Raw genomic sequence first — 20,891 nt, 5'->3', positions numbered from 1 at the left:
AATTGTTTTTGAAAGCAAAACGGAATGACTGTTAGCTTTCAGTGAAAATTTGTTTAGGAATTTTTACTTGTATTTTCAGGATGGGACCGTGACATGTCATCCATTTTGGTCCTTGTCCACCTTCTGCCACCGTCACCTCATGGCCGCAAGAGACCAGGAAAGCTCTCAGCCAGACAAGCCAGTGACCATCTTGTGAAGTTCATCAAGGTGAGGTTACAGTTCAATGAAATTAGAAGAAAGATCACTGTTCTGTCCCCATTCCTAATCCTATTAACCATTTTTAAGATTATGGTCAAATGGTAAGCTCATGTTTATCTGTAATTTAAAGACATTTTCTCAAACTGTTTGCGAACCGTGACTCATTTTAATAGCGGACTAATGAAGTTCTCGTGTCACGGACTGGGACCAGCATCCAGGGGCATCTGGACAGCATCATGGAAAGCCTTCAACCCTATCTGCTTGCTGTGGGGACCCAGAGGAGTGTGATTCACAAGTACTTCATTGTGATTGACAAACAATGCAATACCTTGTAAGTCACCAGACTCTCTCGCCTGTTTTGATGAGCTTTTCAAAGCTCATTTTGTCTTCGGTACCTCGTACAACCAAGATCTGGTAAATGTGTACAACTTCTTGCAAACCACCATTTATGAAATTGATGTCGGTACCACTAAGGTGAATCCTAGGGTTGCAGAGTTGAGGGCTCGGATGTTGCATTGAGTTGATACTGAGATGTTGTGTTTTATTTGCAAAAGCCCCCACGCAAATGCTAATTCCCTGACAAAGCACTTGAAGTTGATCCACGGACTTTGTTTCTTGAAAGACACTTTCAAAAGAATCTGTCTATCTTTTTGATATACAGATGTCATACAGTTGTGATGATTCAAGTTTGTTTATTGTCCCATAACTGTTTCCTGTGATTTAAAAAATTCTTCACAGTAAGCTCTTTAAAACCCAGATGTATTGTATTGCAATATTGGCTTTTTTATTTTTATTTACATGTATTATTAAAGGGTGAACGGAGGCCAAATTTTTATTTTTCATTTTACAGAGGCCACAATTTTATTTTTCTTAAAATGATTTTGTGGAAAAATGGTTAAACATCAGTGTTTTGATGTATTGCACATTTCTTACATTTTAAGAATAAAGTGTGCTTGGTTAAATACTGATTTCTGATTTAGTGACCTTGTTGAGTTTAAAGATAACCTTCCAGAGTAAGTTAGCATGATTTTTAACATGATTTTAACACACATCAGAGATAAATAAAACACTAAACCGAGTAAAACATGAGACAGTTTTATATTTCAACACGGAACTGAGTAAAAATCACTCTGAAAATAAACTCTTAATATGTTGATAAACACTACGCACTGTACAAATGCCACTCTTCACTGATAATATACAATTCTATATTGAGTGAAATGCAACTCTATATTGAGTGAAATACAACTCTATATTTAGTGAAATATAACTATATTGAGTGAAACGCAATTCTATATTGAGTGAAATACAACTGTATTGACTGAAATACAATTCTATATTGAGTGAAATACAACTATATTTAGTGAAATATAACTATATAGAGTGAAATACAATTCTATATTGAGTCAAATGGCAATAGAGTTGTTTTCATTTTATGCTACATAGAGTAAATTATCATCACGTAGAGTTAAATATAAACACTGAATAGAGTAGAAATAACTGAAAAATTAACTCTGCAATAAGAGTAAAATTTACTCTATTTAGACTGGGACCAAATGTTATATTTTTATAGTAAAATTTTATTCAATTTGAGTAAAAATTACTCAGTGAAATTTACTGTGCAGAAGAGCAGCAGAAACTAAACACATACACAAAATGTCCAATTCCTCTGATGTAACCTTTCTCTTTATTTAGTGATGATCACTAATTATATAATTTTTGATTAAATGGATTCACCATATCAATGTCTATCTTTCCAGGCTGCCATGTTTTGTCCTTTCTGTGGCCAAGATCTGGGGACTGATCAAGTCTTCTGTGGCTCATGTGGCAAAAATGTAGTTTTTGGCAGAAGCTGAAGACAACAGTAAGTAGACTTGATTGTATGTATTTGTGTTTGTTTGCAGAGTATAAGGGTTCAACACACCACACTGTTGGGAATACTAATTAGTAGCGAGATACAATAGTTATCAATATGGAGGCCTACTTTTCTGAACTTTTGTTTATGTAAAATAGAGGTCACGATTAGATTGTAGACTAATTTATTACAGACTTTTAACAGCTTCTAATAATTTATATAATAATATATATTATATAATAATTTTATATTAGTTCTCGGTTCATAGAATTAAATAATAAATCAGAATCAGATTTTGAGTCAGTGGGGGGCAGGGAGAGTGTTTGTGAGTCCCACTGCCATGGGGCAGAAACTGCTCTTATGGCGTGAGGTTTTGGTCTTGATAGACCTCAACCTCTTACCAGAGGGAAGGGGTTCAAACAGATGCTGTCCAGGGTGGGAGGGGTCTGCCATAATTTTTCCTGCACGCCTCCTGGTCCTTGAGGCATACAGGTCCTGAAGAGATGGCAGACTGCAGCTGAAGGTCTTCTCTGCAGACCGGATGATGTGCTGCAGCCTGTCCTTGCCGAAAATTTAGTCTCTTTATCTTTTTCTCCCTTTATGTTTGTCAGGGTCAGCATCGGACAGCCCCACAGAAGAGGATCTGATTCGAAAGTACTTCCATGATGGCTACAGCTACGATGAAATTTTGGATTTCCTGGCAACGACTCACAATGTTAAAATGAGCCTTCGCTCTCTAAAGAGTAAATTGAAAAGTTTCTCATTGTCCAGGCAAAAAAATTACTCTCCTCTTGCTACTGTACGTGCTGCCATACAAGAAGGGCTGAAGGGACCAGGCCAGCATTATGGCTACCGTTCGATGTGGCAGACATTGTGCCAGAAGTACTCTCTGACAGTGAGAAGGGATGATGTCATGGCTTTGATGGGAGAGCTTGATCCCTCAGGAGTTCAACTTTGTGCAAGACGAAGATTTGTAAGAAGAGTTTACAGCTCCCATGGACCAAACCATGTCTGGCATGTTGACGGTTATGACAAATTAAAACCATACGGTTTGGCCATTAGTGGCTGTATAGATGGCTACTCCCACAAAGTACTGTGGTTGGTGTGTGGAGCAAGCAGCAATGACCCTGGGGTCATTGCTCAAAACTATCTGCATTGTGTCTCAGAATGTGGAATCATACCAATGCGGCTTCGCACGGACTGTGGCACTGAAAACGGCACAATGGTGGCAATCCAGTGTGCCTTAAGATCATCACACACTGATGGTTTTGCTGGGGCTGCCAATCATATGTATGGCTCCTCAATGGCAAATCAACGAATCGAAAGCTGGTGGTCATACTTCCGAAAACAGAGGTGTGGTCCTCAACATTTTTAATCGTTTTTTACACCCCTAGTAGTGAACACAGTATATCTTAAAACGCTCATGGAATTTGAGTAGTTATGATTACTTCTTAAAAGAATTGCTTGTGACTGGACTCTGCATCAGAGGCACAACAAAAACAAAATGTACAATTCGGTAAATCATTAGAGCATGTTGTTTCCCCAAACACTTCTCACAAGTACATCATAGAAGTACAACTTTCTGATTTTTTTTTTTTTTAGAAATGTATACCTTAGAATGTTAGAATTTTCTGAGAACATCTAGTATCTGTGATATTCATGTAGGCAATATTAATTGCCATATCATTAAAGGATGAAACTTGCTGCCAACTAGATACCGTAAGAATAACCAATTAGAGGAAGCATGAATGAAAAGCATGACGGATGCACTGTATTCTTTAATTTCTTTGAATTTTATAGCCTAAATTCAAGACATCAAGATACGAGTTCTATTAAATGTAGCTTTGATACATTTTACATAACACCTATTACCATATGTGATAATAACATAACATCAAATATTTATTAATTAACCCCAGTTATGAAAAATCACGATGGAAGATGATCTATTAACCTGTTAAGCTCTAGCCCTAGGAAAAAACGCCTAAAATAATAGACCCCAAATGAATCAGGAATAGCTCCACAACCATAAGGCCTATATGCATATTTCTGGTCTCCTTTGATAGGTAAGAAGCTAAGGATCCATTGTAAGTAAACCTATATCTATTACCATTCCAGAGTAAATGGAGACGCAATAAAGGAGATAAATGAGATTTTCATCCTCACCTAGTATATAATTCTACATTTTAAGGCAATATCACCATTATAACCAAGATCCCATGGATAATGATGCAACTGAATGTCTTCTCCTACTCTTTGACTGCAACTGTAACTGTAAATTTGATGAAAATACACTAAAATACAACATTTATGATACAATTTATAAAAATATACTCAGGCGGTCTCCATGTTTTGGCCAGGTTTACTGTGTCCATGTTGACCGTTTACTGGGAGTTTTACTTCAAAACACAATTTATTTCCATATAGCCATGTTACAAATAACATACATCTACCAAAAACATTGAAATAGTAATAAACACAATGATTATTATCAATATTCACATATGACTGAAGAGCTCCATGCTATACAGGCAGATTAATGGAGAATGCAAGGGCCCCCTCAGTGCTGTGTGAGGTATCCCCAGTTTCGTCTGAGTCAGGAAGAGAATGGTATAAGGCTCATTGGTGTCAGTGCTTCGATACAGCCACCAGAGGGCGACAAAGAGCCAGAGCACCCTCCATAGAGCTCCAGTCAGTCTGGACGGAAATGGCCGGGAGTTTCAGCGAACGTCAGAGGGATGGACAATAGAGCATACCAATTATACAGAGGTGGGAATAAATAAACTCCACAGGTGATCTCAATAAATACCATTACAAGTTATCTTATCCTTGGTCACTTGTTCCATTATTGGACGTTGAGATTGTAGCCTTTTCCTCCTCTGAAATGTGCATTTACAGTGGTACATCTAGTGTGGTTGCTGGAGCATTGATTTCCTTTCCACTGAAATGATCAGAATCACCAGTAAAAACACATACTGCAGGTTTACTGTTGTTTGATGATGATCATTATAATGTTAATTTTGAATCCATTACATGGAAATGCATCACCTAAAACAAACTACAGCTCTAATTTGAGTCTGTGTTCAGGTCTCAATTCTGGATGGACCTCATGAATGACCTGAGGGAGAGACATCTCTTCAGTGGCAGTCATGAGCACACATGCCTAGTGCGGTTCGTGTTCATGGGTGTGCTACAGAGGGACCTTGATGAATGCAGGGAAAAGTGGAACACGCATACCATCAGACCTGTTAACCAGTCTCGTTGTCCATCTGGGAAACCAGATGTCATGTACAACCTGCCTCACAGGTTTGTTTCTGTCAATTAAAAATTATTTTTACATTTTTATCAGATTTACTTCTAGTTACTGTCTAAAAATGCAATTAAATTCAGTTGCCTGTTGAGTAGCTTTCAATCAAAATACAGTTTTCCCTAGTAAATGAAGATTCTGTCACCTCATGTCAGCCATTACTCTGTAAGTTTGTACAACCACAAGTAGCTACTGCAGTTCCATTTCAGCCTTCTCCTAACCAATTGGAGAGAATTGGATCAGGGGGTCATTTAATGTAAAGAACTGAACCTCATTACCTTCAATTGTTTGGGAAGAGGCTGAAATAGAACTGCAGTAGCTAACTCACTTGTACAAACTTGGATGGAGTTTCAGCTGACAGCTGAATGACATAACTTTTTTTTTTTTTGATGAACTATTAACTACTGGGAATGGTAACATTGCTTACTAGACAATTAACCAGAAAATTAGTTAATTTACAAACATAAGTTACAAAATTGCAAAACTTATCAACTTCCTGCTTACAGATGAACCACAATATACATTTGCTGCCCAGAATTACAGCGTGCCAGTTGACTGAAAACAAACGTAAATGTAAAAGTTGAACTTTATGAATGATATGCATATTTTACTCCCAGGTTTGGTGGAACTGACTGTGGGTTCCCAGTCTCACAGGAGGAACTGGGCCAGTTTGCGGTCGAGTCAACCCACAGTGTATGTGGAGATGACCATCTCCAGGCATACTTTGAGGACCTACAGAGATGGAGTGGTCTGATGCAGCCATTGACGTGGGAGTCCTGTGTGGAAAACTATATTACACTGAAGAACATGGCTGATATGTAATGACAATCTTTGAAATTAGTGGAGTCCAAAACCAGTCCATGTCGTTTTGAAACTGGTCATAAGTCTTGGACATCGGTATTTCGATTGTGTTTGCACAGGTTCTGCTGACTGGGAAGCGAGACGTCCACTGAAAAACCAGTTTGGGTCGTGGCTGGATTCCAGAGGGAGGCAGTGTGTTCACTCCAGTGGTAAACATCAGGATGTCCTGGAGGAAGAGCCCTGTTCGTTTATCTGAAAAAAAGTAGACGTATTGAGTTTAGTTATAAAATATCACATTTCAATAGAACTGCCATCAATAGAAGATGATATCAAGATGAGAACAACTGTTCTAATTAAAATAAACCTTCTGTCTCAAGAAGATAGTCTCTCCAGAATCCTAGTACTCTGGTTTCTTCCTGTCGTCTTGTGCTGCCTTCTTCACTGAGCTGAACCTCAAAGATTTCCTCCAATGTTGCAGATGTCAGCTGTTCCACACTTGAGCACATAAAGGCCCTGAATACAGATGCATGCTGCTCCAAAGCATGAATGACATCCAGTGTTGAAAGCCCATCCTTGAATCTAGAAAACATTTAGAGCAATCATCGCCTCTAAGATGCTAACAACAATGGCAGCATCTTACTTGGAGCAGTCCCACCAACCACATGAACCTAATTTGTTAATCCACTCAATGTAAAATCTGTCAACATTTACATGCAGTCAAATAACTAAGAATCCAACAATTTAAATGTTTATTATTATTATTATTATCAATCTTATCTTATATCAAATAATCTTGCATATTCACCTCTTTGACAAAGACCAAGATGATACATTAAATGTCAGAGTAACTTGAGTGAAGCAAACTCAACTGAAAATTAAATTCTCTCAAAAGTACAGGATTGTCTAGTGAAGAATCCACCTCTCAGATACAACTGCACTCTTGTAAACCCTCAATCGGCCTGGTATCACAATTGGTCATAGCACGCATGCTTTTAGGCTTTTCAATATTAATTCACATACATACTGCAGGTGGCTTTAAGTTGTAAGCATCTAAGTTTAATGAGGTGGAGGAGAGCTTCAATACACATGTCAAACTGCTTTAAAGGAATACTTTACCCAAAAATGAAAATTCAGTTCCTCAATTCCTTTATTAACCTTTTTTGTAGACCTGCCAAGTATGCTTTCTATGAGGTTGTCCTTATTTTCTGAACCCTTAGAGAAACGCCAGCCCTTCGTTCGTAGTAACATTGCTTTAGCATTTTAATTCTAATGCGTTTGACTTGAAAAGAACTGAATGAACATCTTTAACTTAGGTCAAATTAGGCAGACACATTACCTTTGTATTGAGAAATGGTTGCGGTAAATGATGTACCACTGCATGAAATCCTTTATGATCCTCTTTTTGTCATCCACACCACCAGGGTACTGAAAGCAACCGGCAGTCTGCAACAAGCTGGAATGTCTGTCAACTGACGCATGCAGTTCATCCAGTGTAGCTGCGTTGGATATCTAGGGTAGAGAACAATCACCATAAACATAGAGCAATATGCTGGCAAACTCCCATATGAAGGAGGAAGGAAGTAATTTATCTAAAAAAAAACGAAAACAATATACTTACAGAACAATGACATCACATCCTGTGCATTTATCTGCAAAGACATAACTAGCTACCATCAGAACAATGACATCACGTCCTGTGCATTGATAGAAGTCTTGGTAGCCTCAACAAGTGACTGACAACTAGGCAAGACCACATGATACTTTGGATCAGAAATAGACTGCACTGAGGCTGTCGTGGGGTCGCTCACTGCAGCACCAGTCTTCATTTCTCACTCCTTGATGACAACTGCAATACAACCTAAACAGCTTGATTTTGGAACTGTATTATATCAAAACCACTTGAACCACCTCCAAAATAATAACTGTTAGACACAGTGTCGCACAGTGCCCAAAATGATAAAGCCTTTGCCACAATGACCAATCTCTAACTTAGAAAAAAATCACATTACAAATATATCTAAAGGATTTTGTACTCACTGTCTGTGTAGATGGCTCATTAGCAACTTGTTAGCTCGTGATCTGGATGAGGAAAAGGCTCAAACTTTGAAACTCGAATGCCTTCAAAATGCTACTCAGCATTTAAGTATTAACTAGACCTACATATCTATTCTATCTATTTAGGGATAGGACGTTAAATAAAGTATTTTTGTTCATTCACATCTCGTTCTGTCACTGCAATGCAGTAGCCCCCTTCAGTTACTTGCAACTAACGTTACATAAACCCGACATTTGACTAGCTAGCTGCCGAACGGGCTAGGCTGTCTAAAGCTAACATTTGCTCAAATTAGCTGACGTTAGCTAGCTTCAGTGTCTGCCATGTGGGAAATAACTACAGACGGAGAAAATCCCACCGGCCACCAATGTCGTTGGCGTTTTCAGAGAATCAGTTTTCAACTAACCTTCAAGTATTTAAACTACAAACAACCGAATTACTGCTACAGTAACATTAGCTGTCAGCTCATTCATTCGGTTTATACTCATTAAGAATCGTTTTTTGCCAGCAAGTGTAGGCCTACCAAAGCAATCTAGCAGCAAAAATAATGTGATGAGGCCATTTGAAACTAAGTTTTATCAAACTACTTCATGATTTATAATAAAACATTGAAATCCTCACCGAAATGTAGCAGGCAACGTCCTATTTGGCGCCTGTAATCTTTCAAACAGCCGCCGCCCAGACTTCTGACATGCGCAGTAGACGGTCGCCGGTGGCCAACTAAAATCTTTCTCTTTAATCCAATTTCTTTGACTCTCATTACATGTCCAACCTGTTAAATTTACATTTATCTCATAAATTATACACATGTATGATTACAAACATGTTATATTTAAAAAACAACAACATGATTGTTTTATGCCTAACCAATTAATGCCCATAAGCAGCGCCCAAACACTGACACTGAGATCTAATCTCATTAACTTGAACCCTTTCCTCACTCTTTAGCTCTATGTGCCTCCAAAGTTGCACACATCCATATTCAGTGGCTGTCAAGAAACCAGCTCTAGTATCTAAGACAGGTTGTGGGATGACAGATATTTAGTTATTTTCCATCTACACCAATGAAAGAAACGCACTATACTATTAAAAACCTGAATACAAATATTTTTATTACTCTGGTTGTGCTGTAGTAGAGAGATGATTTTGGAATAACCCATTAAAGCTCTGCTGGGAAGATAATCAAACATTGTCTGGTTTAAATCAGGATATGGGAAGGAGAGTCAACACAGCTGATGGAGTTTCATCATGCAGTGTTGGTGTTTATGGAATCATATGGCATCATAATGGGTTAATTCAGTACTGCATTGGTAAGGGTCAAGAGTCAATACAACTGATGGAGTTCCATCTGCAGAGTTGGTGTTTATGGAATCATATGACATCATAATGGGCCAGACCAGATAAATACACACGCAGGTCAAAAAACAGCCACAGTATCTCTGGACTCTGGAACGGTAAGTACTCCTCTAAATTTGCTAGTAGCAGTAGCAGTAGCAGTAGTGGTAGTATTTTAGTGAATATATTAGATGTGTAACTGCGTAAGTCAGTATTATGTAATTCAGTTCCAAATATTTTATAGGCCCCATAGTGAATGTTAGGAATTATTGTTTGTTTTTTGAGACTCTTGTAATGTGTGAAGTATAACTACACCATACTGCCTTTGGCCAAACAATATGCAAATGATATATACACTAACAGAGTGTTATTTGTAGCTTGTTCAGGATGCACAGTTCTAACAAGTGTATTGATTATAGAAATACAGTTCAGTTGAGTTTGGTTAACCAAAATGAAAGAATTTGCTCTATTATGCTTATTTCAAAGCATAGCAATGTACTAGGAATGGCTAATAATAAATAAATGATGTTGAAATATTAATGTATTTACTGTGTGTTTGTAACTGCAGAGACAGGCATTAACAACAGACAACAAACAACAGAAACAGACATTACAAAGGTGAATTGTGAGACGAGGACAGGCTCTTCAGAGAAGTCCTCGCCCTCAGTGACCCTGTACAATCCAGCTCAGGAGACAGTCGAGATGAGTGGGACATCTCCGTCTCCAGCTGGGATCCCCCCTGCTGGGCCAGGCACCATCCCGACAAATAATTTCATCCCGGGATCTGGAGCCCCGCAGCACGACACCTACAGCCCTGCATTCCTGGAAAACTTTTACGAAGGCTTGAGACGTCAGGTGGCTAACGCTTCCATCACTTCAGCGGCCAACAGAGCTCGACGCCAACCGTTCCCTGCTCCTGTTGCGAACCATCAGTAAGTACAAGTTCAAGTTCAAGTTTATTTCTATAGCCCTTTATCACATGCGTGTCTCATAGGACAGAGAATGAGCCTAACTACATCTAACTGATCAACAATCAACCAGAGAACAGAATGATATAGGACAAAGATCAGGAGTAGCACAATACACACAAAAGCAAGAAATAACAGCCTAGCTATTCTACATAACCTACTGTAACCCAGTGGTTCTCAATGTGGGGTCCGGGGACCACCAGGGATCCTTGAGAGGGTTCCAGGGGGTCCCCAGCAAATTGATGAATTGTTAAACTTCACCATTATTTCATTTACAGGAAGTTAACACAATTAGAAAATGTAGAAGAATGATTGTTTTGATCATAGTTTCACTGTTATCTCTCTACCTACAATACAAATAGTCATGGGATTCTGGACAAAATCATATCTAGCAATACAAATATTCTCTGATTTGGGTCCAAGAGACAAAACCTCATCAAATGGGGGTCTGGGGCCCTAATGTGGACTAAATTAGGGGTCCTTGATATGAAAAAGGTTGAGAACCACTGACCTAACCTACCCAGCACCACCAGCCTTAGACCCTTATTGCATGCAAGGAAGTATAGTGTTGTGTAGCTGTCTACTAAGATATAATAGATTGCTTGCTAGCTTTGGTTTTTGGCCGTTTTATTGACAGTAAATTCTGCTGTCTACTTTGCTTACTGTTAAGTGTAAAATGACAATCATTTGAAGAGAAAACACAGGCTGTTTTTCTGCTCAGAGTATTCACAGGTGATAAAACTGCTGTTGCTCTGGTTTGAAATGTGTGGCTAATGACCGTATACTGTGACTTTATCTCTTGCCAGGCTGACAGAGAGAGACAGGAAAATTAACAACAGACAACAAACAACAGAAACAGACATTACAAAGGTGAACTGTGAGACGAGGACAGGCTCTTCAGAGAAGTCCTCGCCCTCAGTGACCCTGTACAATCCAGCTCAGGAGACAGTCGAGATGAGTGGGACATCTCCTTCTCCAGCTGGGATTCCCCCTGCTGGGCCAGGCACCATCCCGACAAATAATTTCATCCCGGGATCTGGAGCCCCGCAGCACGACACCTACAGCCCTGCATTCCTGGCAAACTTTTACGAAGGCTTGAGACGTCAGGTGGCTAACGCTTCCATCACTTCAGCGGCCAACAGAGCTCGATGCCAACCATTCCCTGCTCCTGTTGCGAACCATCAGTAAGTACAAGTTCAAGTTCAAGTTTATTTCTATAGCCCTTTATCACATGCGTGTCTCATAGGACAGAGAATGAGCCTAACTACATCTAACTGATCAACAATCAACCAGAGAACAGAATGATATAGGACAAAGATCAGGAGTAGCACAATACACACAAAAGCAAGAAATAACAGCCTAGCTATTCTACATAACCTACTGTAACCCAGTGGTTCTCAATGTGGGGTCCGGGGACCACCAGGGATCCTTGAGAGGGTTCCAGGGGGTCCCCAGCAAATTGATGAATTGTTAAACTTCACCATTATTTCATTTACAGGAAGTTAACACAATTAGAAAATGTAGAAGAATGATTGTTTTGATCATAGTTTCACTGTTATCTCTCTACCTACAATACAAATAGTCATGGGATTCTGGACAAAATCATATCTAGCAATACAAATATTCTCTGATTTGGGTCCAAGAGACAAAACCTCATCAAATGGGGGTCTGGGGCCCTAATGTGGACTAAATTAGGGGTCCTTGATATGAAAAAGGTTGAGAACCACTGACCTAACCTCCCCAGCACCACCAGCCTTAGACCCTCAATGCATGCAAGGAAGTATAGTGTTGTGTAGCTGTCTACTAAGATATAATAGATTGCTTGCTAGCTTTGGTTTTTGGCCGTTTTATTGACAGTAAATTCTGCTGTCTACTTTGCTTACTGTTAAGTGTAAAATGACAATCATTTGAAGAAAACACAGGCTGTGTTTCTGCTCAGAGTATTCACAGGTGATAAAACTGCTGTTGCTCTGGTTTGAAATGTGTGGCTAATGACCGTATACTGTGACTTTATCTCTTGCCAGGCTGACAGAGAGAGACAGGAAAATTCAGATCCTGACAGACAAGCTGATGTTTGAGAGACAGCACAGCAGTCAACAGATCGTGGCGCTCAGGACCACCATAGAGGATCAGAGCGAAATGATCTTGGAGCTCCAGACTGAGAACGCTCATCTCAGAAGCTTTAAATGTAGGGCTAAGGTCAACAGCAAGATGGCTAGGGAGATCATGGTTGATCAGAAGGCAGCCCTCCAGGATCTGGAAAGATGGCAGGAGAAGGCCAAGAAATTGGAGAAGGAGCTGAGGACCCGTGAGCGAACAAGCAATTTGGTCAAGTGTTTGAACCAGTTGCTGGTGGGATTGTTTGAGCGATACTTGAGTGAAAACAACAACCACCAGGCCATGGCGGACCTGAGGCTGGAGGTAAGTTTTTATTCAAACAACAGAAATCAATGAGTGCATGAGCTATAAGTTGTTTTAGATTTGTTTTGTTGTTGCAGAAAGTACTGCCCTACAAAGGCAACCAGCACAAACAACTTTTCAGTAACATTCAGAAAATACCACACTGGGCAATAATTCAATATTATCGTTTATCGTCTTTCAGTGGAATCATATCGTGATGATATAAAGATATTTTGATATCGTGACACAAATTTCTGCTGTCTGAATTGATGATGACAAGCAAATTTTGCTTAAAAACTCTCATAAAATGAGGTATGGTCGGTATATTATTTGAATATTTCTATTTTGTTTGACATCACACCTAACATCACCATCGGGTCAATGTGATGAACATTAATTTGATTATTTAAAGTGATTTTGCATACATGAACCATATCGTGATACATATTGATATTGAGAAAAATCCTTATGATTATCATGATATTGATTTCAACCATATCGCCCACCCCACCTATAAGCTTAGTAGTGTATTGTGTCAGTAGTAGGAAGTAGTGATGGGCAGACTTGAAACACCGTGTTGAAACGCTTCGAAACCTTTGCGACACTGCTGTGTTGAAACAGTGCTTCGTATCAAAGTGGCTAAGTCACATGATTTCTGCAAATTAATTTTTTGTTACGTCGTACTGTTTTGACGCTTGATTGTTCAACGCTCGTGGGTCGACCCCAAAGTGAACCCGTGTCAAATGTATGGCAACTACTGATCTCAAATCAGCTGTCATAACTCATAGCTCATACTAGCCCCGTTGGGACTGGCACTACACTGCGTGGGTGCCAGTCCCGAGTCGTTCCACTAAAACCAGTTCTCAGTGGAGAAAGTGGTTGGCAGTCAAAGAAGAAATATGTTTTCCAAGATCGTTTGTGTTCTCATTCTATTCGTTTTAAAAAAAATTTATGAATGCAGAAGGGAAATCGTGCAGACGTTTCGGCTAGTGCCTTCTTCAGTGTGCAGGCTCAAGCTTAGTAGCCTCCCATCATCTTTTATACAGATAGGCCCAGCTGCATTCAATTAGAGCTGCTGGCCAATCTGTGAGAGGTAATCACACGAGTAGATAGGTTGTCAGACACAGAGCAGTCAAAATCAGTAACACACAGAATAAATACAGATGAAGAATTGATGAACATGGATGGTCACCACAGAGGATAACAAGTAGGGCCGTTCATAAATCTGTGAGATCGCTCATAGACACAAATACATTCAGGTTATGTGTTTATACTGTATATATCTACATCATAGAGACGATAAGACACGTCGGTACTTTGGAATCTGCAAGCAGCCACTATAGAAAACATCAGGCAGAGCTGTCATAACTCTATAGGGCTGTCTACAGGTTCCAAATACGATGGCATAGTACATGCAAAAAGGTGTATAGGAATGAAGTAAGGTCTAAGTCCACATTAAGGCCCCCTGGTGACATGGAACAAAGTCTAGTCTATATCCAGAAGGCCTCCCTTTGGAGTAGTTTCATATCAAAATCACCTCCTCTGCGGGCTGGCATTACTTTCTCTATCCCCATACACTGAAGCTCTTTAACAGAATGATTATTTTCTATGAAGTCTTGCAACAGGTGAAGTAATGCCCCCAGATTTATGTTCCCCAAGTCGTATTTTTAGAGAGCGTATAGTTTTGCTTATATACACCTGGACAGGGACAGGGACATCTTAGCATGGAAATTACACCTTTTGTGTCGCTTTTGACTTCATGTTGTAAGTCTTTGAAGTTTGTGGACAAGCAAAGTTATTTCCTTTTGCCATAAAGCTACAAGATGTGCAGCTCCTGCAGGGAAGCAGCCATTTATAAAAGCCTGTTTGGTGTCAGAAGATAGAATATACCAGTACTTGTTTACAATAGATTGAATATTTCTAGAGCACTCATCGTAGCTCATGACGTAGCCTAGTTGACAGAGGATGGCTTCAGCATTTTATTTTATGAAGCGAGAGATTTTCTCAGTGAGAGATCCAATGCCCGATACTATAGGTCTCAAGGGGGGATTTTCAAGAGATTTATGTATCTTTGGCAATGCATATAGTACAGGTACGCTAGGGTGGTTTACAGAGAGATATTTAAATTCCTGGTTTGAAAGCCGTTTGTTTTGTAAACCCACATTGAGAATCCGATTTATTTCAACTTTGTATTTGGATGTGGGGTCAAAAGTTAATTTCTTATAACACATTTCATCCCCCAACATGGCTTTGATTTTTTCAATGTATTTACTGGTGTTTAGGACCACAATACCGCCACCTTTGTCAGCTCGTTGAATGGTGATAGAGTGATCATTCATCAAATCTTCTAAAGCACTCTTTTGGCTTCTAGACATGTTGTGTTTACGAACAAATGGATTTTCAGACTGCTTTATCAATTCTTCATCAATGTCATTTTCAGCCAGTCTGCATAAGGGGTGAATGTGCTTTTAGCTCTAAAGATAGAACACTCTGTAGGTCTAGGAGACTAAGCTTCAATCCTAGAACTGTAGAAGGATTTTAGCTTTATATTACGCAAGAACTTAAATAGTTCAGTTTTCACAAGAAAAGGATTAGTGACTGCATAAGGTACAAATTTCCTCTAGAATTAAAACCCGTTCTGAAAATATTCTTTACTGCACTTTGACTTCATGTGGGCAATGTTTCCGCACCAAATTTTGCCAATTTGCCAAGAATTTGCAATAAAGTATAAAAATAAAAATGTGTGGCTTGTCCTAGTTGTTTTCATATGGATGTCTTAAAAATGGCTGCCACTCTTCTTCTACGCCTCTTCCCTGTTCGGCGAGCCCCCAACGGGGCTAACGATTTACAGCGCACAGGCAAGAGGCGTAGAAGTAGAGTGGCAGCCACTTTTAAGACATCCATATGAAAACAACTAGGACAAGCCACACAAAGGTGAGATTTTATACTTTATTGCAAATACTTTCAAACAATATGTTTTACTTACTCAGATTGGCAAAATTAGACTCTTAAATGAAATGCAAGCGACTTCCAAATCGTTGAATTATTATAGATGGGTTTTTTTTGGGTCTTCCCTTTACACGCATTTGATGTCACCAGTGTGCCGTGTTTCGAGCGTTTCCACAGTGAATCATTTTCTGAAGCAATTGGTTCAATGCTTCAGAAAGCCTTGTTTCTCCCATCACTAGTATACAGTGGCGTACAGTGCTTAAGATGCCACACCTCAGACCTGTATGTATAGTCTGTTTCACACAAATATTAACGTTTCTCCATTTCAAATTCAGCTTAAGAAATTTCAAGACCAAATGGAAGAGTTAGCGACTGATGCAGGAGAAGAAAGACTGGAACCAACAAAGGACAGTCACACTGAAGAAGACGGTAGGGCCAAAAGTTGGAAGGACGTGATTCAGCAGGAGAGAGGAAGAGAGGAGAGAGCAAGAGAGGAGAGAGAAAGAGAGGAGAAAGAAAGAGAGGAGAGAGAAAGGCAGGAGAGGATGAGGGAGGAGAAAGAAAGAGAGGAGAGAGAAAGGCAGGAGAGGATGAGGGAGGAGAAAGAAAGAGAGGAGAGAGAAAGAGAGGAGAGAGAAAGGCAGGAGAGGATGAGGGAGGAGAAAGAAAGAGAGGAGAGAGAAAGGCAGGAGAGGATGAGGGAGGAGAAAGAAAGAGAGGAGAGAGAAAGGAAGGAGAGAGAAAGGCAGGAGAGGATGAGGGAGGAGAAAGAAAGAGAGGAGAGAGAAAGGCAGGAGAGGATGAGGGAGGAGAAAGAAAGAGAGGAGAAAGAAAGAGAGGAGAGAGAAAGGCAGGAGAGGATGAGGGAGGAGAAAGAAAGAGAGGAGAGAGAAAGGCAGGAGAGGATGAGGGAGGAGAAAGAAAGAGAGGAGAGAGAAAATGAGGAGAGGAAGAGAGAGGAGCAAGAAAGGAATGAGAGAGAAAGGGAGGCAAGAGAAAGGGAGGCAAGGGAGAAGAGAGAACGAGAGGAAAGAGAAAGAGAGGAAAGAGAAGAAACACTGGAATCAACAGATGACTCCAGTCAGACAGAAGAAGACAGCAGCATGGCTGACAGTTGGAAGGACGTGATTCAGGAGGAGAGAGGAAGAGAGGAGAGAGCAAGAGAGGAGAGAGAAAGAGAGGAGAGAGCAAGAGAGGGGAGAGAACGAGAGGAGAGGAAGAGGGAGGAGAGAGAAAGAAAGGAGAGAGAAAGAAAGGAAAGAGAAGAAACACTGGAATCAACAGATGACTCCAGTCAGACAGAAGAAGACAGCAGCATGGCTGACAGTTGGAAGGACGTGATTCAGGAGGAGAGAGGAAGAGAGGAGAGGAAGAGGGAGGAGAGAGCAAGAGAGGAGAGAGAAAGAGAGGAGAGAGCAAGAGAGGGGAGAGAACGAGAGGAGAGGAAGAGGGAGGAGAGAGAAAGAAAGGAGAGAGAAAGAAAGGAAAGAGAAGAAACACTGGAATCAACAGATGACTCCAGTCAGACAGAAGAAGACAGCAGCATGGCTGACAGTTGGAAGGACGTGATTCAGGAGGAGAGAGGAAGAGAGGAGAGGAAGAGGGAGGAGAGAGCAAGAGAGGAGAGAGAAAGAGAGGAGAGAGCAAGAGAGGGGAGAGAACGAGAGGAGAGGAAGAGGGAGGAGAGAGAAAGAAAGGAGAGAGAAAGAAAGGAAAGAGAAGAAACACTGGAATCAACAGATGACTCCAGTCAGACAGAAGAAGACAGCAGCATGGCTGACAGTTGGAAGGACGTGATTCAGGAGGAGAGAGGAAGAGAGGAGAGGAAGAGGGAGGAGAGAGCAAGAGAGGAGAGAGAAAGAGAGGAGAGAGAAAGGCAGGAGAGGATGAGGGAGGAGAAAGAAAGAGAGGAGAGAGAAAAGGAGGAGAGGGAGAGGAGAGAAAGAAAGGAGAGAGAAAGAGAGGAGAGGAAGATGGAGAAGAGAGAAAGAAAGGAGAGAGAAAGAGAGGAGAGGAAGACGGCAGAGAGACAAAGAGAGGAGAAAGAAAGAGAGAGAGAAAAAGAGGAGAGGAAGAGGGAGATGAGAGAAAGAAAGGAGAGAGCAAGAGAGGAGAGAGAAAGGGAGGAGAGAGAAAAAGAGGAGAGAGAAAGAGAGGAGAGGAAGACGGAGAAGAGAGAAAGAAAGGAGAGAGAAAGAGAGGAGAGGAAGACGGCCGAGAGACAAAGAGAGGAGAGAGAAAAAGAGGAGAGGAAGAGGGAGATGAGAGAAAGGAAGGTGAGAGCAAGAGAGGAGAGAGAAAGGGAGGAGAGGAAGATGGCAGAGAGACAAAGAGAGGAGAATGAAAGAGAGGAGAGAGAAAAAGAGGAGAGGAAGAGGGAGATGAGAGAAAGAAAGGAGAGAGCAAGAAAGGAGAGAGAAAGAGAGGAGAGGAAGATGGCAGAGAGACAAAGAGAGGAGAAAGAAAGAGAGGAGAGAGAAGAAGAGGAGAGGAAGAGGGAGATGAGAGAAAGAAAGGAGAGAGCAAGAGAGGAGAGAGAAAGGGAGGAGAGAGAACGAGAGGAGATAGAAAGAGAGGAGCGGAAGGGGGAGGAGCAAGAAAGAGAGGAGAGGAAGATGGAGAAGAGAGAAAGCGAGGAGAGAGAACGAGAGGAAAGCGAAAGGGAGGAGAGGAAGACGGAGAAGAGAGAAAGCGAGGAGAGAGAAAGCGAGGAGAGGAAGACGGAGAAGAGAGAAAGAGAGGAGAGAGAAAGGGAGGAGAGGAAGACGGAGAAGAGAGAAAGAGAGGAGAGAGAAAGGGTGGCAAGGGAGGAGAGAGAAAAGGAGAGGGAGGAGGAGCAGAGAGAACAAGAGGAGAGACGCAACACCGGACGGGTGGAAAGCTGCAAGAGAGAGGAGGAGGAGGAGAAGAAGATCAGCAGCAGCCAGTCAGAGCCAGAGGGCAGGGGAGATGGTCAGAAGGCCGGTCAACAGCAGAAGACTGAGGAAGAGGAGAAGGCCCTGAACCCCGAGGCAGAGAGGAAGGTGTTGATGCTGCAAAAGCAAAAAACCATCAAAGGCAGGTTAGAGAGGCAGAGGAAGATGGGGATAGAGCCTCCTCCTCATATAAAGAAGGTGGTGGAGGAGAGGATGAAGGAGCAGCGGCGGAAGGAAGAAGAGGAGAGGCTGGAGCGCGAGAGGAAGCTGAAGGAGGAGGAGACGCAGAGAGACCTGGAGCAGAGGCGGCAGATGCACGAGCGGCAAAACAGGATGTTCGCCGAGGAAGAGGCGCGGGGGAGAAAGGCCCTGCTGGAGGCGAGGGAGGCGGAGAGGATGGAGACGGAGGCGAGAGAGAGAGAGCAGAGGGAAAAAGAGGAGAGGGAGAGGAAGGAGAGAGAGAGACAGCAGAAGGAAAAAGAGGAGAGGGAGAGGAAGGAGAGGGAAAAAGAGGAGAGGGTGAGGGAGGCGAGAGAGAGACAGCGGAGGGAAAGAGAGGAGAGGGAGAGGCAGGTGAGAGAGGCAGAGGAGAGAAAGAAGAAAGAGGAGGAGGTGGAACAACGTCTGCAAAAGCTTGAGAAAGGTTTCGTGGCGAGATTCAAGAGCTGGAACTTCAAGAGGAAGAGCAGATCTAATGCAGACGCCATTGCAGCAACCTATGAAGCCGAGGACTACATGCACGAGTGTGACGGTAAGGAAGTCAGTTTACTTACTTTTAGAATATATTTCATAGAAGGACACTGTGTCTGCTGTAGATACATGGTTTGTTTTTGTTTCTTTAACTTGTATTTAAAGCCTCATAGGTATGTTTTATTAGTTACAAAAAGGGTAGTGGAGGTGTTCTCCTCCAACCTACCAGGGCCAGATGCTAGATAAAATAGTCAAAAAAGAAAATAGTCAGAAAAGGGGTTGAACTAAGGATTATCTGCACACTGGATTAGAGCTCCATTCTTAACGCTTTATTTAATGCAGCAACGCAACGTTTCGACGCTGAGGTCTTCCTAAGATCCAAACGAAGCCTTAAGAATGTGCTGCAACATGTATTCTGTTCTATTCTATTCTATTCTAACTTGGGGACAAACATGTGACTTAACCCTTGTTCTGCTTTTGTCTCTTTTAGACCCAGAGTGCAAACGTAAAAAGGAGAAAGCCAAGGAGAAGAGGAGGCAACTGCTCTTGAAAGAAGAGAAAAGGAGTAAAAAGGAGAATGAGTGGAGAGCAAAGCTGAGGCAGAAGGCGCTGAAGGAAGATGAATCGGATGATTCGGATGAATCTGACTAATTAACCCCATCCCTTTATTCAGAACCCCTGTGTTTGGAACCGGATACGAATACTGCATACGACACTGAAGTGACGATTCAGTGTACTCTGAGAATGACCGCTCAGATTCTGGTCACACTCACATCGAAAATGTGTGACATTTGACATGGAGGGAAGATCGCATGCTTCTCAACATGTTAAGCAACAGTATAGTACAGATCCATCTGACATACTGTTGATGTATATACTACTGGGATGAGGAGTGTCGGTGTCCTGTGATCAGAGACTCATACTCCTCCCTAAGTTGGATAAATGTAAGCATTTGTTCTTCTGTCCCTGTACAGTAAATACAGCAACCTCTACAGTTCTGGTCATTCTTGCCACTGTAGAATACATCTGGGCCCTTCATCGCCCACAAAAGCAACATACTACGCAGTATGTTGAAAACACTTAGTATATTAAGTATGAGGTTTCAAACACAAGGCAGGTTCCTGTCACAGCGCCGTCCCTCAGATGTTTGCGACCCTTGACCATTCTGCTCTGCCACAGTACACCTCCACCCACTCCTGAGATGTCACCTGACAATATCATCTGAAACCTGTGGATGTCAATATCATCTGAAACCTGTGGATGACAAACCATCTTCCCTGATGTCTTCAACACCAGCCACATCAGGACTGGATTTGCTCTGGCAAATATCCAGTATAAGCCACTCTGTTGCTATGATTCATTAATAAAAGCATGAAGTGGAGAATTTGGGTCTAATATTTCCATATTTCTGTCCGTTTGC

At 41.4% G+C, this 20,891-nt stretch overlaps 1 protein-coding gene across 1 annotated transcript; it reads left to right on the top strand.

The window, feature by feature from the left end:
• The first annotated feature begins 10,251 nt into the window (after positions 1-10,251).
• On the top strand, positions 10,252-20,122 carry LOC139638291 (golgin subfamily A member 6-like protein 22). Its single transcript, XM_071512393.1, has 10 exons — positions 10,252-10,481; positions 11,324-11,701; positions 12,542-12,938; positions 16,202-16,946; positions 17,031-17,251; positions 17,819-17,872; positions 18,461-18,619; positions 18,755-19,189; positions 19,445-19,532; positions 19,962-20,122. Exons 1-10 carry the CDS (start codon positions 10,252-10,254, stop codon positions 20,120-20,122), a joined length of 2,868 nt encoding a protein of 955 aa, XP_071368494.1.
• Positions 20,123-20,891: the final 769 nt, after the last annotated feature.

The sequence above is a fragment of the Centroberyx affinis genome, unplaced genomic scaffold, assembly GCF_046629955.1.
Source record: "Centroberyx affinis isolate AG114_WGS23_722 - 3 ecotype Tasmania unplaced genomic scaffold, CSIRO-AGI_Caff_v1 ptg006247l_1, whole genome shotgun sequence".
Taxonomy (NCBI): domain Eukaryota; kingdom Metazoa; phylum Chordata; class Actinopteri; order Beryciformes; family Berycidae; genus Centroberyx; species Centroberyx affinis.
The sequence above is the reverse complement of the archived record's forward strand: the minus strand, read 5'-3'. Positions and strand labels throughout refer to the sequence as shown.

What these genes read in the sequence shown, in the direction of transcription:
- LOC139638291 (XM_071512393.1), top strand. Translation starts at nt 10,252, where the DNA reads ATGAGTGGGACATCTCCGTCTCCAGCTGGGATCCCCCCTGCTGGGCCA. An exon ending in TGGCGGACCTGAGGCTGGAG is followed by an intron (nt 12,939 to 16,201) that starts GTAAGTTTTTAT and finishes TTTCAAATTCAG; the next exon opens with CTTAAGAAATTTCAAGACCA. An exon ending in CTACATGCACGAGTGTGACG is followed by an intron (nt 19,533 to 19,961) that starts GTAAGGAAGTCA and finishes TGTCTCTTTTAG; the next exon opens with ACCCAGAGTGCAAACGTAAA.